This window comes from Mustela putorius, unplaced genomic scaffold (assembly GCF_011764305.1).
Source record: "Mustela putorius furo isolate JIRA1106 unplaced genomic scaffold, ASM1176430v1.1 tig00001069_pilon_pilon_pilon, whole genome shotgun sequence".
In the NCBI taxonomy this organism is placed as follows: domain Eukaryota; kingdom Metazoa; phylum Chordata; class Mammalia; order Carnivora; family Mustelidae; genus Mustela; species Mustela putorius.
Window position 1 is genome coordinate 1796915 of NW_025421558.1, and position 17045 is coordinate 1813959.

Genomic DNA, 17045 nt, shown 5'->3' on the forward strand with positions numbered 1-17045 from the left:
TTTTATTTTTTTAAGGTTTTATTTATTTATTGGACAGAGATCACAAGTAGGCAGAGAGGCAGGCCGAGAGAGAGGAGGGAGCAGGCTCCCTGCTGAGCAGAGACCTGATGTGGGGCTCCATCCCAGGACTCTGGGACCATGACCTGAGCTGAAGGCAGAGGCTTTAACCCACTGAGCCACCCAGGTGCCCTATGTGCTTACATTTAAAGTGCATTTCTTACAGGCAAGATTTGGTTAGGTCTTCCTCTTTCTCTCTCTCTCTTTTTTTTTTTTTTTTAAAGATTTTATTTATTTATTTGACAGAGAGAGATCACAAGTAGGCAGAGAGGCAGGCAGAGAGAGAAAAGAGGAAGCAGACTCCCTGCTGAGCAGAGACTCAATCCCAGGACCCTGAGATCATGACCTGAGCCTGGGCTTAACCCACTGAGCCACCCAGGCGCCCCATCTTTCTCTTTTTTTAAATCAAAGCTGACAATCACTAGTTTTGAATTGGAGTGTTTAATCATTTAATGTGATTAGTGATATGATGACATTTAAGTCTCTCATCTTACTAAGTGTTTTGTATTTGTTCCTTCAATACTGTTTTTTTTTCCCTCTGTGTGCCTTTATTTTAGATTATTTTTATGACACCATTTTCATTTATTTTATAAATAGCTATAACTGTTTTGTGTTATTTTAGTATAGTGTGTATATTATATATATTGAACTTATCCCAGCTTACCTTCAAGTCTTTGATATTGTGATTGTTCAATAAAAAATATAGGTAGTTGGCCTCATCCTCATTTCTGGCACAGAGCTCCTAAAAGCCTTTGAATTTCCTAAGTAATGAGAGTGATAAAGGTGTCTTTTGTTATGTTAATAGGGTTGACTTTTGGAAAGCCCTGAAATGGAAGAATAAGAGCTGGTTACCAATGGAGTCACCCATGTGATTAGATGGTTGGAACTTTCAGTTTTACCTCCCTACCTCTACAGAGAGGAGAAAGACTGGCATTTGAATTAAGTCACCAATAGCCAATGAGTCAATCAATCATGCCTACGTTATGAAACCTCCAATTAAAAAAAAAAAAAAGGTTTGGAGAGTTTCCAGGTTGGTGAACATGTAGAGATTCAGGGAGAGTGGTATGCCTGGAAAGGGCATGGAAACTCTTCACCTCTTCCCCATACCTTGCCTATTTCATCTCTTCCATCAGGCTGTTCCTAAGTTATATCCTTTTATAATCAACTGGTAATCTGGTATGTAAATATTTCTCTGAATTCTGTGAGCCACTCTACCATATTAATTGAACTGAAGGAAGGAGTAATTGGAATCTCCAATCTATGGCCAGTTCAACAGAAGTGCAGGTGATAACCTGGGCTTGTGAATGGCATCTGAACTGTGCGTGTGTGTGTGTGTGTGTGTGTGTGTGTGTGTTAGGGGGCAGTCTTATAGGACTGAACCTTTTACCTTTGGGATCCGACATTTTCTCCATGTAGATAGTGTGAAAATTGAGTTGAATTATACGACATCCAGCTGGTGTTGGAGAAGTTCTTGGTGATATGGGGAAAACTCCACACATACACATTGAAATTGGGTCCAGAACCAGTAAAGTCATATTCTGTCACTTCACTATGGTTTAAGAACTTTACAATAACATACTGCCATTTCTCCCTTACCACATAATATAATATTCTAAAGAGATTTAAATAAATTTTAAAGCTTTTACCTATCTACTCATTTAATTAATCTTTCCAGTGTCTGTATTTTGATCTATCATTTTTTTTTTTCCTGCCTATTTAACATTTCTTACTGTGTGGGTCTCCTAGCAACAAATACTTAAAGATTTTCTAAAAAAAATTTTTTTTAAAAAGGTATTTTTGTCTTCACTTTTAAAATATATCATATTAGTTTTCTAGGGCTACCATATCAAAATACCCAGACTAGATTTCTTAAACAAACAACAGAAATTTATTTCCCCTGAGTTCTGGAGGCTGGAAGTTTGAAATCAAGGTATTGACAGGTGAGGTTTCTTCTGAAGCCTCCTTCTTTGACTTGTAGATGGTTGCCTTCTCACTGCATCCTCGTGGTTATCTCTCACACTGCAGCTGTGTCTTTTGTTAGGTCTGTTATTAAACGAAACGAGACTGAGACAAAGTGAAAGTTATTGAAAGCTTTATTTTATGCCACATATTAGAAGTCAGACTGATTGGCTAGGGGAATGAGACTGAAACAAAGTTAAAGTTATGCAAAGCTCTATTCTATGCTAAGCATTAGAAGTCAGACTGACTGGCCAGGGCCATCTCTGAAGAGAGCGACCCCTCTCAATCTTACAGGCTACCTTTTATTGGGTGAAACTGCACCCATATCTTGGTATCTCAACCCACTGGGTTTGTGTGTCTCTTGCTGATTGGCCTTAGTTCCATCCGGTCTGGTGACTTGTTATTTAAGATTACCCCATACCAGGAACCGTTAAAAACAGTACTTTTTGGGAAGGTGTAGGCAGTTCACATATTCAGTGTGAATAATAAGATTGCCGTCCTTCCCAAGATGGAGTGATTTAGGTTTGGGCAAGACCTTCTCACTGTTACAAACAGTACTTTGTACTGATTAGATGTCTCTATCTGGCCTGACTCGTGCTTGTATTCTCGGCTCTGTTATCAGGAACTAGCCAATTACATTTTACTGGTTTCCCAGACTTGCTTCTAAGTAAGTTTCTCTGGGCGGGGGAGAGTCAATTTAAGTTTATTGCACAAACTACAAAATGGCTTTTAAAACCGAGATGGGGTCACTCTGGCTAAATAGGTCCTTACATCTTTCTCTTTTATTATAAGGACACCAGTCATTTTGGATTAGGGCCCACACATATGACCTTATTTTATCTTATTTACCTCTTAAAAACCCTACCTCCAAATATGGTGACATTCTGAGCTAGTAGGGGGTTAGGGTTTCAACATACAAATTGGGGGCACACTTCAGCCCCAAACAAATACCTTTTCCAGATATAGCATTGTAGATGGACACTCTTCTTAAGCACTTTGTTGGGTTTTTTTTTCTGTTTTATAAAGATTTTATTTATTTATTTGACAGAGAGAGATCACAAGTAGGCTGAGAGGCAGGCAGAGAGAGAGGAAGGAAAGCAGGCTCTCCGCTGAGCAGAGAGCCCAACGTGGGGCTCTATCCCAGGACCCCAGGACCATGACCCGAGCTGAAAGCAGAGAGCCCAACCCACTGAGCCACACAGGTGCCCTTTCTTAAGCACTTTGAAGATGTTGCTCCACTATCATCTCACTTGCTTACCATAACAAATATGCTGTCACCCTTAATTTTGTTCCTCTGAATATATTTAATCTTTTATTTCTCTGGCTACTTCTAAGATTTCCCCCTTATTCAAGATTTTCAGCAACGTTATTATGATCTGTTTTGGTGCTATCTCTATGTTTCTTGTGCTGGAGATTCATTGAGCTTCTTGGATGTATCTACAGAGTTTATCATTTGGGTTAGAAGCAGAAATGACCTTTTCTTAGGACTCTTCATAAACACAGAATTGTGGCTCAAAAAATTTGAAAATTTAAATTTTGGTGGGTCTTGCCAATTTATCATTCATAAAATGTCAACCAGCTTACATTCCCACCAGTAGGCAGTTTGATATCTTTTTTTTTCGTTATCGTCAATCTAAATGGTTTTAAAAAGTGCTGAATTTTTAATTTGCATTTCTTTGGTTACCTATGGAACCAAACCTTTGTTCATGTTAGTTGATCATGTGTTCTTCTTTTTCTTCATCAATTTGTTTTGTCATTTTAGCTCCTGCTGTGAACCAGGAAACATTCTATATGCCAGGAATACTGCAAATATTAAGAGCCAGGGGTCTCTCGTCGCAGGGAGCTGGCCTTTAAATGGGAGTGGGAGAAGGAAAACACACACACACACACAATTTCAGATGGTGATACAATCTATAAAAGACTAAGATGAGGGACACCTGGGTGACTCTGTCGGTGAAGCATCTGCCTTCTGCTCAGGTCATGATCCCAGGGTCCCATCCGGTTCGTTGCTCAGCAGGGAGTCTGCTTTCCCTCTGCCTGATATGCCCCCTGCTTGTGCGTGCTCTCTCTCTCTCTCTCATAAATAAATAAATAAAATTTTTAAAAAAAAAAAAAAAAAAAGAAGGACTAAGATGATATGAGGAAGTATATATTGGGTAATTGCAGAAGGCTTCTCCGAAGATGTGATATTTGAACTAATACCCAATTATGAGAAAGGTCTAGGTATTCAAAGATATGGGGCAAAAACATCAGAGGAATAGGAAACAGCAAGTGCAATTTTTCTGAGGCAGGAAGGAGTTTAATCTATTTGAAGACCTGAAGGAAGGAAACCCATGCGACTAGAGAACAAGCAGTAAGCAGGAGAGAAAGTCTTAGGAGCTGAGGTCAGAGAAGCAGGCAGTGGGAGATCCATGGGACCTGTAAGGTCAAAGTAAGGAGTTTAGATTTTATCCTAAATGAATTACTTATACAAATCATTTGCACATATTTCAATTGGAGTAGTCATATTTTAAATGGATTTTAAAAAAAGATTTATTTACTTGAGATAGAGAGAGTGCATGAGTGGGGGAGGGGCAGAGGGAGAGGATTTCAAGCAGACTCTGTGATGAGTGTGGGGCTCAATCTCATGACCCTGACATCACAGCCTGAGCTGAAATCAGGAGTCAGTTGGCTTAACCCCTCAGCCACCCAGGCATCCCATATTGATTCTTAAAAACTCTTACATTAAAAATATTAACATCTATGTATATGTGTGTGGGTTGTAGATATTTCCCTCTTTTTTCGTTTGTCTTTTACCTTTGTTTATGATGTTTTTAAAAATACCTTTCCCTTTCCTTTCTATTGTGCCTTTTAAAAATAATAGTAACTATTAATCCTTTACTTTGTAGCTCTTGGCTTGAGAAATTTCTTCTCACCAAAATTATGAAAGTATTCACCCCAATTTCCACCTCACTCATTACTTTTACACACCATCAATTTGTCAGTTACTTTTAAAAATTAAGTCATGCGCAAGACAAATATTTCCACCCCCACCTCTGAATCTCCCTGGAGGGACCAAGGCTAGGAAATGGGTCAAGAACTGGGTGATGTTCTACCTCTTACTTAATAATGAAAACATAGAAACCTATATTATTAATGTCTTGGTATGGCTATTTTGATGCTCTTGGAGGGCAAGAAAACCCCCATGTTTGGCTTATGTCCATGAAGGATAAACTCTAAACCTAGCCATTGATGAGAAATGGGCTCTTCCTCATTGTTCCCATCTACAATCTGGTTTGTTGGAGCTCTCTGCTAAGATGCCAGGATCCGCTGCTAGGAAAACGACTCCTTCCTTCCAAAGCTCAGTTTTGATTAGAAGTAATGAGAGCCTGTTAAATTCTAGATTTTTCCTCTGTGAAGCAGGAATCAAAGGACCTGAGACCAGCAGCTTCACAGTCAGAGGCTGTTCTGGGATCAGGACTATAACCCCTGTCTCTGCAGATACATGCAGAGCTTGGAAAAGGCCAGGATGAATTTAAAGTTTTTGATTTTTCATTGCTGGCACTAACTCTTAGCCACTCTATTCATAAAATGTCCTGACCCTGAAATAATCCTGTTTCAGTTTTTTGAATCTCACCCTTGGGTAGATATTAATCCCCTGGAAAATTTACACTAACCATATGGCTAAAACAGACAAACTGCCTGGGCTGTGAATTTCAAAAACTGGTTACGAGGAGCAGCTGCCCAGGCTTAATGCTTTGGCCAGAACGCTCCCTCTAGGCCCGTAGTCCGGATATCTAAACTCCTAGCAGACAGTAAAATCTTAACGTAATTAGTCAGTGGTTTATATTTGAAGTATTTTAATTTGAAATAACCTTTTCATATTCTTTTCTCTTCTCCTTGTCCCACCTCCTCACCAAGGTCAATCTTTGTGTTTACGCCATGGATAGCCCACACTCCCTTAAACTCATTCGCTCAACTCTTCAGCTCTCTTTTAACTTTACCTCCAATAACGCTTTTATCCTACAAACCTCATTTATCCTACAAACATGCCCCTCATTCCTCAAAATGTTTCCTAAGCTTCCTCCTCCTTTAAAATCTCTCTCTCATCCAGATTAGCCACCTTCCCCAATCCTCTCGTGTCCCATTTATCCTTCCTTCCAAACAATGGTCTCATTTGTATTTATTTATTTATTATTGTTTACTCATATTTTTAAAAAAGATTTTATTTATTTATTTGACAGACAGAGATCACAAGTAGGCAGAGAGGCAGGCAGAGAGAGAGAAGGGGAAGCAGGGTCCCTGTTGAGTACAGAGCCCAATGCTGAAGGCAGAGGTTTTAACCCACTGAACCACCCAGGCGCCCCTACTCATATTTTTAATGTATTCCTCATTACTATCTAAGTTCCCTGAGGACGGGAATCAGGTTTGCCTAACTCACTATTTTATCTGTGAAAATAATGAAGACCAACCAGATGAGAACAAGCAAACACTAATTTGCAAGGGTGTTAGTCACCATCACTTGAACTTTGGCAGAGACTCAAAGGCAGGCGGAAGAGTGGAATAAGGATTAGGGTATCCACTGATTTGATGCTGTTAACATGGGGAAGCTTAGGTGACTAAGCAGAAATGAGCTATTGCATGAGATTGGTTATGGATGCATATTTGGCTTTCTCCAATTGGTCCTAAGTTGGAAACAGGGGCCAAAAATAGAGAAGTTGTCAGTAATTAATCAAGTCCTGGCCATTGGGGGCTAATGATTAGAGGGTTTTTTTTTTTGTTTGGTTTGGTTTTGTTTGGCTTCCTGAACTGGATATTACGGATTGTAGTTTGACTTCTTGGACTGGTTCCCACAAGCAGTAGCTGAATTCTGGGGCTGATTTTTACAGGTTATGGGGCAGAGTCCTATTTTTTATATATAGTCTAGTCATTGTTCATTGTATACTCTGTCCCTCAAGCCCCAGGACCAACACAGTGTCTAGCATAGAGTAATAACTCAATAGTTTTTGTAAATTAACATATGAATGGCAAGTCAGGATTTGATGTTATCCCTCTGAGATACAGAGGGATACTTTTCATTTCTCTTCTACCCCTAGCTTCTGCTTTCCTGCATCTTGACTTGCTTCATTTCCCCTGTCCTCTCCAAACTGTAAGTTAGGGATTTTCCACAAGCTTTTTGTTTTCCTCTCTACATTTTTCTTAGAAACATGTCTACTTCACAGCTTCAAATAACACTTCCAGAGAAGTGATTCCAAAATTCTTATCCCTAGCTCTGACCTCTCTTAATGTACCCCAAGCCAATTGTTTGATAAGCAGCTCTATGCTGACATCTGACCAGCATCTCTAAGCCTACGGTCAGCCTCTCATTTCTGGGAAATCCTCTGTCTTCTTTCAGGTTTTTCTTTTTGGTTCATTTGGTTCATACTAAAAGTGGTTTCTGGTTCTGTGGGAGGGTAAATCTGAGGATGGATGTAAGCAGAACAGAAGGAAAGATGGACAATGAAATCAAGTGATTGGTTTTGTTGGCAGGAATATTGCCCCTTTGGGATATAAGAAGACACTGGACACTCAACTGTCTCAAGGCTTAGAGCTAGGGAATGTGATCTGGTGTGAAAGACATCTGCTTTGGACACCAGAATAATCTCCAAATCTGTGTGTTCCATCCCCCTCCCCATACAAAACCCATGGGACAACAGGAAATATCTAAAGGAAGTAGTCATTATTTTGGAGGGGGTCAGTGGGGATGGGGGGGGGGAATGAGTGGGCAGGGACATGGTGGAGGAGGAATGGAAGGGGTGACTTCTCAGCATTCCATTTTCTGGTAGCAGACGCTGGTCTGGGAACAAGATCCCAGTGCATGCATGTCAGGCCACCATGACTTTCCCACTTTGATATGAAGACTTACTGAGGAAACTTACTCAAAAAAGAATCTTAAAACAAGGGAAGCATACATGTTTTCGTTTTTCACCTGCTACCCAGAGCTTCCCAGCGTTCTCTGAGAAAGGACTTGAACAGGGTTTGATGGTCCCATAGTGGAAAAGTCAATGGGTTGCATCCAGTGGAAGGAATGCCCTCTACTCAAGACCTGCCTGGTACAATCTAGGCTAGGGAAAACAACTCTTACTAATGGGAGCATCAGAATTGAGTTATCCAAGCTGTTGCTTCCTTTGTGATCATTCTCTCTTCCCCACATTTCATCTTCTATGTATTTAGTGGCACTGTGTATACAAGGATGTCCAAATTTCCTAAAATCTTCCTAATAGTTTCTGAGTCTGCCACATTCTGGCTTACAGTCTCTCCTGTAGTCTAACTTATTGCCTCCTAGAGCTTTACTCACAATGAAGTTCCTACCACTGCATTTCTTATGTCATTCCCCTCCTGCACATTTCATCCTATACATTGACCTCAACCTCTTTGTCTCCAGTTTGGCCCCCTTGTAATCTTTTCTTTATACGATGAGATCTTTTTTTAAACCTGCAGTTTCTGCTTACAGAAGATAAAGTGAATTACTGGGATCTCACCAAAATATTTATTTCTCAGTGTTCCTTTATGAAAGAGTATGAAGGAAATCACCAATGAATAAGAGATTTCAATAAATATTTAGAAGATAACATGTGGAAGCCCACCAAAGGGAACAGGGTGTCCACAAGAAGTGGAAGAGGCAGCTTCAGTGAAGGAGGAGCTCATCTTCCGGGCAGAACCTCTGAGAGGCTCTGGGTTCAGCGTTGGCAGGCATGAGGGGCAGAGAGAGGAAGTCTATACATGATCACCCCCATGTCTTCTACCCAAATCTGGAGCTCGGGTAACCCAATTTTAACCCCCAGATGGGCTCTTCTCCAAAAAGTCAAATCCTAGATAGTGCTGAAGCTTCGTGTATGGTGAAATTTATGGTGTGGCATCCCAAGGAGAGCCATCTTTATTCCAGTATTTGAGGGGTCCGCTGTCCATATAGCTCCCGCCAACTCTGTCTTGCAAGACTGCACATACAAGTGGAAGATGGCTGGGTGTATATAAAAGTAGTTTTAATCAATTTTCTGCAGTAATCAGCCCAGAAAGCCAACTGCTATCTAAATCAGATTTACGGGAGGTTGGAGCACTATTTTAACCACGAGCCCAGGAAGCCAAACAATCACCCCTTTAGCAATTGGTCCCAAACAGTCAGGACTTGATTGAGTGACAGCTTCCCTAACTTTTATCCTTGCTTCCAACTGAGGATCAATCAGAGAAAGCCAAGTACACATTTCTAACCAATCACATAGGATGCCCCTCTTCTAGTTAGCCTGCCTATGGCTTCCCCATGCCAACAGCCTCAGATAGGGCATATCTGAAGCTTTAAAACCTTCTCTATCTGCTTTTGAGTCTCTGTCAAAACCCAAGTGATGGTGGCTGACTTCCATGTTACAGTAAGCTCTGACCGAATAGCCTTTGCTTATTCTCATTTACTTCCACACTCAGGAGCTGTCCTCTAGCCAACAAGCCTTCCCCCTATACCCAGAACTCCCCATCAGCTTTGCTAGTAGGAGAAAGATCCTCAGACACTACCCTAGGAAACTTATACCAGCTAGAAAAAAACCAAAACAGCTCATCATTCTTGGATGTGGATACGCAACCAAGGTCACCAGACGCAGAGAAAAAACTAGCGGCACACGGGGGATGATGAAGATAAAGAGAACAGATTGCCCTTGGAGGAAACAGGTCATTCAGACACTAGAAGAAAAGACTTAAAAAAATTCTAATTAGATCCTCAATGGGATTTGAGAAGAAATAACAGCCATAAAACCAAAACAGCAGGTTGTGAAGACCAAGGGAATTAAAAAAAAAATCGCCTGGAAATTAAAAATGGATTGCCAAAATTAGAGAGATCGGAAGATTAAGAAAGTAACAGAATAGAGAGCGAAAAGGTGATCTGTGTGGCAGAAAAGATAAGCCACCTTTTGTAACTTTTATTAAAATTTATTTTTTTAAACGATTTTATTTATTTATTTGACAGAGATCACAAGCAGGCAGAGTGGCAGGCAGAGAGAGAGGGAGAAGCAGGCCCCCTGGGGAGCAGTGAGCCTGATGTGGGGCTCAATCCCAGGACCTGAGCCGAAGGCAGAGCCTTTAACCCACTGAGCCACTCAGGCACCCCTTGTAACTTTTTCATAGCTAAATCCAGAAGTGGTTCGAAGCAGGTAGCCCTGGAGCTAAGGGGCTGACTGGCTGGGGCTCTGTTGTTCTGTGTTGGGGGGGTTTTGACCTCCAAGTTATAGCCATATGTATGGATCTCTCTGCTTGAAACAAATCACTCAACTGCAAATCTAACAATTCTATTCCACTACTGAAAAACATCACTCCTCTAACCACAGACAGGGAGAAAACTTGGTCTCTTTCCTGACCATGGCCGGCCATAAGCCTGTCCTCTCTCCCAACATTTGCCCCAGTCCCACTTGCCAGGGTGTTCTGTGGAAGCCTCATGAGCTGGGATTGTGGGGTCAGACCTACCTGATTTCAAATCCACATATCTGACTTAACTTGAAAGGCAGGTGTAAGGGTAACTCTCAAGGCTTTTGGAAGGATCAGCTAATGCATGTTAGGAGCTTAGCAGAGCCGCAGGCACGGAGTAAATGATCAATAAACAGTAGCAGTCACTAGGGCTCCCAGAACTGGTCTTGTTTGGGCTATCTCAGTGTTAACCTTACTTTGATTAATTTTATATTTTTATCTAAAAATACTTTAAAAAAAGTCATTTAACTCTCAGCTTTAGAACCACACGCATATCCTCAGACACTTCATTCAAGTCCTTAATTCTTTTTTTTAGTAAAGTGATAGTTTATTAAGTGAAGATAGAGAAAAGCCAAGTCCTTAATTCTTAAGAAATTTTACCTATATGTATTTTTGAAGCCACAATTTCTTGATTCACTTAAGAGTAGGTAAAGTTCCTGTTTCAGATCACCAGGGCCTTAGGGACTGGCTGGTTTTTGATTAGCCTTTTTTTGTTGTTGGTTCTATGCTTAATGAAAAGATCTCTCTTCAGTGGGCTCAGGCATCACCCCCTTTGTGAGGATCCCCAGCCCAGTCCCTGTTCTCTCAGGCTTCCAGCAAAGTGCTTTGTGTCCCCTGCTAGTGCCAGTCTCCTACTCCAGACTCTGAGCACCTCACTTAGGAGGACCGTCCTCACTGGTTTGAGAACCCGAGTGCCCGAGCTGTGTCTGTTCAGGAAGGAGCACATTCAGGGGGAGGGTGGAGGGTTGGAGATAGACTTTAATGATGAGCAAGTCTTACTGGTGTCTGGTGAGAATGAGTGTCAGAAAAGCCAACTACCTTGGGGGCTGACATATTAGAAACCCTCTTTGTCAATGGCAAGGTTATAGGGAAGGGGCCATCTATGCTGAGAAGCTGCTGGGCTTCTGGTTCTGGAACGTTCCGGGTGGGTGGATTGGCTCCCACGCCACTTACAGAAGGGGCGTGAAGGCTGTCCCAGTGCCTCTTCTCTGGTTCAGTTCTGACTTCTGTCTTGTTCTTTATGGTGTGGCACTGCCTGAGAAGCACAGACTGTAGCCCAACAAACAGTGGCATTGGCTTTTCCCTTTTTCTTTTTGTAAGTTAAGAAATCATGAAGTCCAACTCCATCATGCCTCTTGGTGGGGGGGGTGGGGGAGCCACCCAAAAGTCCCTTTTGGACTTGTCAAAAGTCCTATAGAAAGCAGTAAAACTGGAATAGAGCCCTGGCTTCCAGAATTCCTGAGCTGTGTGTTGTGAATCTGGGGTTAAAAGAGTAGGAAATGGCAGCTGGGAGGCTCCCTCAGTTAAGCGTCCACCTTCGGCTTTGGTTAGGATCCCAGAGTCCTAGGATCCAGCCGCCAGAAGTTTGCTTCTCCTCCCACACCCCCTCCAATCAAGTGCTCTCTCACCGCTTGACCTCTCAAATAAAATCTGGGAAAAAAAAAAAAAAGAAGAAGAAGAAGGAAATGCCTCAAGCATTGAGGGGACTTAATCCTGTATCCAAGATAAAACCAGTGGTCTGGGTGGTCCTTACCCTAGCTTTGCGTCTTCTGTATGGCACAGAGCTTATGGGGGCTGGGGGGAGTGGGTGTGGAAAGTCTTCCTCCCAGGAGGAGTTCTGAGGAGGGAAGGAGAGGACCTGGCACACGTGAAGAAGCTAATTGTTAGGAGTTAGGTCGCAGCCAACTCTGAGACGTCAGTGCAGCAGGCGGACTGGCTCCCCGATGGTAGGGCTAGGACTGAGTGGGTCACACGGAGGGGGAAGGTCAAGTACAGTTTTATTGGAGGCCCCCTGGTGGGACAGGAGGCCAGGGTGGTGACCGCCAGCTCTGTCCTGGCAGAAGGTGGGCACACCCTGGACGAGAAGGGCCTGGAGCCCCACACTGGAGTCCGCAGAGGACCCGTCAAGGCAAAGGGAGAAGGCCACGTAGGCGCTTCAGGCCTCTGCTGCTTTCCAGGCAGCGGAAGACAGAACAAGAGCAGAGTGGGATGGCGGGGGGGGCGGGGGCGGCTAGAACTGAATGTTCGGTGCTCGGAGCCCCCGCTTCTGAAGCCTCAGTGTCTCCGGCCCCCAGCCTGTGCTGCTCTATTTACAGGAAGGACCCAAGAGAGGAGGAATGTGGGTGGGAGAAGAAGGGGCTCTGGGGATAGGAATGCCGGGAGCAGAGAGAAGGCCAGGAGCTTGCAGGGGTGGTCCCGGGACGGGGCTGTACTGGCAAAGAGGCGGGTCACGGCCACATTGGGGTTGCCCTGAGCAGGCTCAAACCACTTCTGCAGGCACTGCCCGCTGTTCCGGTGCTCAGGGCTCGCCTTGAAGGAGTGACTCCAAATCTTCTCACACAGGTCAACCGGGGTGGGGAAGTAATGGGGGAAAGGGTGGCAGAAGGCCTGTGCAGGGCAGAGGTTCTTGCCTGTGGCGGGATGGAGGCACACCCTTAGCTCCCCCTCCCCTCCCCATCCCCCCCATTCTTCACCCTTGGGGAGCAGAGGGGGCTTGCGCTTGCCCTGCGGGCTGGGGGGGGGGGGGGAAGCGCTGCTGAGCGAGCGACACTTACCCTCAGTCCGGTCCCAGCCATGCCAGTCGGCTTTGCAAGTGTAAGACGTGCGGCAGTCTTCCCACCACTGCTCACAGTCCTCCCAGCACAGGGGCACCTCCAGAATTCGCTCGCCTGGCCCGCCCGAGTCCAGCTGGATACAGGCATGGCAGGTGACAAGAATGCTAGTAGCATGGCCTGAGGAAGCTGCCTCTCCAGCTTTTGTCCCAACCCGGCCTCTGACTGCGCTGCCTGTAGGGGGACAGCACGGCCTGCGCTGCTAGCAGCGTGGGGCTCAGGTCCTCAGTAACTGCGTGGACCTGCCTCCTGCCTGCCCCTGCCCCAGCCTCCTGACCTTCTGGATCCAAGGCCCCAGGTTTGGGGAGCACTGGTATAAGCAGATGGCCTGGAGGAAGTGTTTCTCGCAGTCTGGCAGCATCACCCCACAGTGGTGCAAGCTGAAGTTGTAGAGCAAGGGCAGGTCCAGGTGGGTGTTCAGGCTGGTGTCTGCCCTGCAGCACGCATTGCCTCGCCAGGGGTTGCACTGAAGGCCAAAGAAGAAGGAAAAGGCATGGGGGTTGGTAAGACATGGGAGAAGGAGGAGGGCCTGGGCAAAGGGGATGGCTTCAAGTCAGCAGCACCCATATAGAAGAAAAGTGGAAATTCACAGCCAAAGGGCCCCGGCACACTGATCTCCATGGTGCAGGCTGCTGCAGTCCTCTAGAGACTGGACTTGCAGAGGGTCACCTCCTGAGGGGCCGCTAAGGAGCCCCACGAACCCCAGGGGGATGTGGAGCCCTGAGAAGAGCTCCCAGGGAAATGCCAGTTCCACAACTCCACCCTGCCCCCCATCAATTGCCTTTAGGGCTTGGGGAGGGGTTGCCAGAGTCCTAGGTCTTCCCCTGCCTATTGGTAGGAAGGCTAGAGGAGGAGGACCTGGTTTGCATTTATGCCAAACCAGTGCTGAGCCTCCTGGATCACCACCTGCCCCTGTTCCCCAAGTGACCCAGAAGCTCAGAGATGGGAATTTTGAAGCACTCAACAGTTATGATCTCAAAAGGCCATAGTGTCCCTCCAGTGGCTCAGGCCCCAATACCAGCATAAGGAACCACATGAGATAGGGTTGTTGGTGGTTCAGAAACCATTGTGGCATTTACGTCCCTTCCCTGAGCTGCCAAAGCAAGCCCCCTCCCACCCCCAGGCAACATCTGGCCTCTGTACCTCTTTGTAGAGCTGGTCTTCTGGGCCAGGCTCTCGCTTGTGGTGTTTGGTGTTCATGCAGACATTGAGCAGCTCGTCCCCAGCCCAGGTGGGTGGTGCAACTGTCCACAGCCCTAACAGGAGCAGCCACAACCGATCCATGGCCGATGGCAGACAGGAACCACACCTGCTTGGGTGAAAGATCAGACAGGCTATCCCAAGGAGTGAGGTTGAGTGTCAGGGCTCTCTCAAGTGACCATGACCCTCTGGCTGCTCTTAGAACCTCTATCGGAGGTGGCATCAAAAAATGTCAGGGCGGGTAGGACATACTTTAGCATTCTGACACCCACTCCCAGTGATGTACGGACACCTAAAGGGAATCCCAGGAAGAGCCCAGGCCTAAGGCGAGGGAGGGTCAGTGTGGAATGGCTCCAGCCTGGGAACTTTTCCTGGCCCCTCCCTGTTGGAGGCAGACCTCTCCCCTCCACCCCCCAGCCCCCTGCCAAGACACAGGGGCTGGGAATTCAGAGCTTTGATCCCGGATGAGCAAATGCTCAGTAACCAGATTCTACAGGGCGCAGAGGGCACAGTGGGAGCAGGTGGTGGGCCAGGTGCAGTGCTTATGCCATTGATGGCCAGCCCGGACTGCAGGGCTCCCTCCCCAAGCCACTGGTCCCCACCCATTCCCTCCAAAGGAGGCCTCCCCTTCACCCCCCTACCCCACCCACCCCTCTCCCCTGGGAGTGGTGGTTCTGCTTCCACTGGACCCAACCCAACTCCCACCCTCCTGAGCAGGAACTTTGGGGGTGGGGAGAAAAACCCAGCAGGAGCGTGCCCACTCAGCTGTGCCTGTCTTGCACATCCGAAGCCCGCTCCTCAGCACAGGAGCAAGGAGGCGGCTTCCCCTCTTGGGGTTTGCTGAGCTCTGTGTTTCCAGCTCTGATCTGGGTAGTAAGGCAAGGGAGGGGAACAACAGACTGAAAGAAGAAAGGCAGAAGAGCACCCTGTGTCAAGTGCCCAGTGCCTTACCCATCTAGGGAGCCCCTGGCTCCCACAGTCCTCCAGCGCTCGCAGGAAGGCCACTGTGGCCCATCACAGTGAAACTGAAAACCCCTGGCCTCACCTGAGTTTTGAGCAGCCCACAGGCTGGGGATGGAGACCCCAGCCCCTCCCCCCCCAATCTGCCACTACCCCCACTCCAGTGTCAGGCACAGCTGTGACCATGCAGTATCTTTCAAGAAGCTGGTTTAACAGGGGAACAGAGGAAAGATGCTGCCTCTTCTCGTGCTTTCTGCATACTTACTTTCAACGTGGGAGCTGCTCCCTCCTGCTTCCAGAGATGGGAGGCTGCCATCTTGCCCATTTATGGCCCCCTCCACACAGCCCAGGTGCAGACGCAGAGCTCCAGGTGGCGCCCCTTAAATGGCATCCATCTCACGGAGCTCGGAGCTGGAGGCTTTCACTTTCTCAGAAAAGCAGAGACCCGGTAGTAGGAAGGCTCCTGGGCTCTGGTCAGCTACTGACTTTTGTTCTTGGCCCTGCTCCTGGCCAGCCGGATGGCCTGGAGAACGTGGCCAACTCTCTGTAAGTTTGCCTGTCTGTATAAAGGGCTGTTTTGTAATAGGGGTGGCTGGGAGAAAGAAATGAAGGAGAAAATTCACAGAAAGGACTGACTCCACAGGACTCTGTGCCTGGCACAGAGTAAGTCTTTGGCTTTAATTCTTTTCCTTTATCCTGAGAAGCCTTTGTCTCTGGGTCCCTGCCTTCTGCCCCCCTTCTGCCTGCAGCTCCACCTAGCCCTTTGTGGGCTCAGACACCTGGGATGGCACCACCCGGTGGCTTGAGTGACAGTGAGCGACCTCAGTCACCTTGCAGGCACCAGGGTTCCTGCTGGTGCCTGCATATAAAACAGGGCCTTGGAGACACAAGATTTTCAATGTGTGACCAAAGCCCAATCCAACAAAACCAAGAAAGCCCCCGCCCCGCTGTAAGCCCACTGAACGGCCTCCCTGAGCATGCAGAGATCCTTGTCCTGTGAAGTATTCTGCAGCGCCCTCGGCCGTGTATGTGTTCACAAGAAAGTCCTCAACCAAGAGAGGCTGGCAGTCTCGAACAGGACTCTTGGGAGAGGCCCAAAGGTGATGGGAACTCTGGAAAAGGAGCCCCTCCCTTGCGCGTTTCCTAAAACAGGTCCCCTCTCCAAGGGACAAGCAGCCCAAGTGACTGAAGTGGTACCGGTAGCCAGGAAACTAAAACAATAAGAGCACTTTTATACTTGAAGCACACAGAGCCCACTCTGGGTTGCTCAACTACGAGGCTGATGTGGAGACGTGAGTCGGTCATCACCGCGGAAAATGGAGTTCTCCGTAGCGCCATGTGCCAAGTGCCACGAAGGACCCAGACACCTTCGCTACCGGTTCTGACTCACCCCTAGAAACGACCCCGAGCCTGAACGCCCTCTCTGATTTCACTGTGGGGAGCCTGAGGCTCAGGTGGGGGCAGGGGCAGAGCTTCATATCTGATGCACAAGGACCAGCTGAGTGGGTTCCCTTCAAGACTGAGAGGCAGATGCTCTTCCGTCCGGGTCTCCAGGGAGGTCTGTTTTTCAGAAAGTCAAATGCCACAGTCAGGTGGTGTTTCGGGAGGCCTGCGTCTAGCTTTATTTGCGAGTGGTGATGATCACTGGCCCAGCCTCTTGTATCCTTTTTTTTTTTTTTAAGATTTATTTGAGAGAAAGAGAGATTGAGAGAATGAGTGGGAGGAGGGGCAGAGAGAGAAGTAGGCTCGCTCCCTTCTGAGCTAGGAGTCCCATGCAGAGCTCAATCCCAGGAC

At 46.5% G+C, this 17045-nt stretch overlaps 1 protein-coding gene across 1 annotated transcript; it reads right to left on the reverse strand.

The window, feature by feature from the left end:
- Positions 1-10067: 10067 nt before the first annotated feature.
- Positions 10068-15762, reverse strand: IZUMO1R (IZUMO1 receptor, JUNO). The gene is made up of 5 exons (XM_004754509.3): positions 15517-15762; positions 14235-14400; positions 13369-13557; positions 13035-13167; positions 10068-12890 (listed from the first exon to the last, which is right to left on the reverse strand). The coding sequence occupies exons 2-5, from the start codon at positions 14373-14375 to the stop codon at positions 12535-12537; spliced, it is 819 nt and encodes a 272-aa protein (XP_004754566.2). The 5' UTR covers positions 14376-14400; positions 15517-15762; the 3' UTR covers positions 10068-12534.
- Between the last annotated feature and the right edge of the window lie 1283 nt (positions 15763-17045).

Excerpts from the sequence above, each read along its gene's own strand:
- IZUMO1R (XM_004754509.3), bottom strand. The coding sequence starts at position 14,375 with ATGGATCGGTTGTGGCTGCTCCTGTTAGGGCTGTGGACAGTTGCACCA. Across the intron at positions 13,168-13,368 it reads TGGGGCCTTGGATCCAGAAG|CTGGACTCGGGCGGGCCAGG; the intron begins GTCAGGAGGCTG and ends GCCTGTATCCAG. Across the intron at positions 12,891-13,034 it reads TGGCTGGGACCGGACTGAGG|GCAAGAACCTCTGCCCTGCA; the intron begins GTAAGTGTCGCT and ends ATCCCGCCACAG.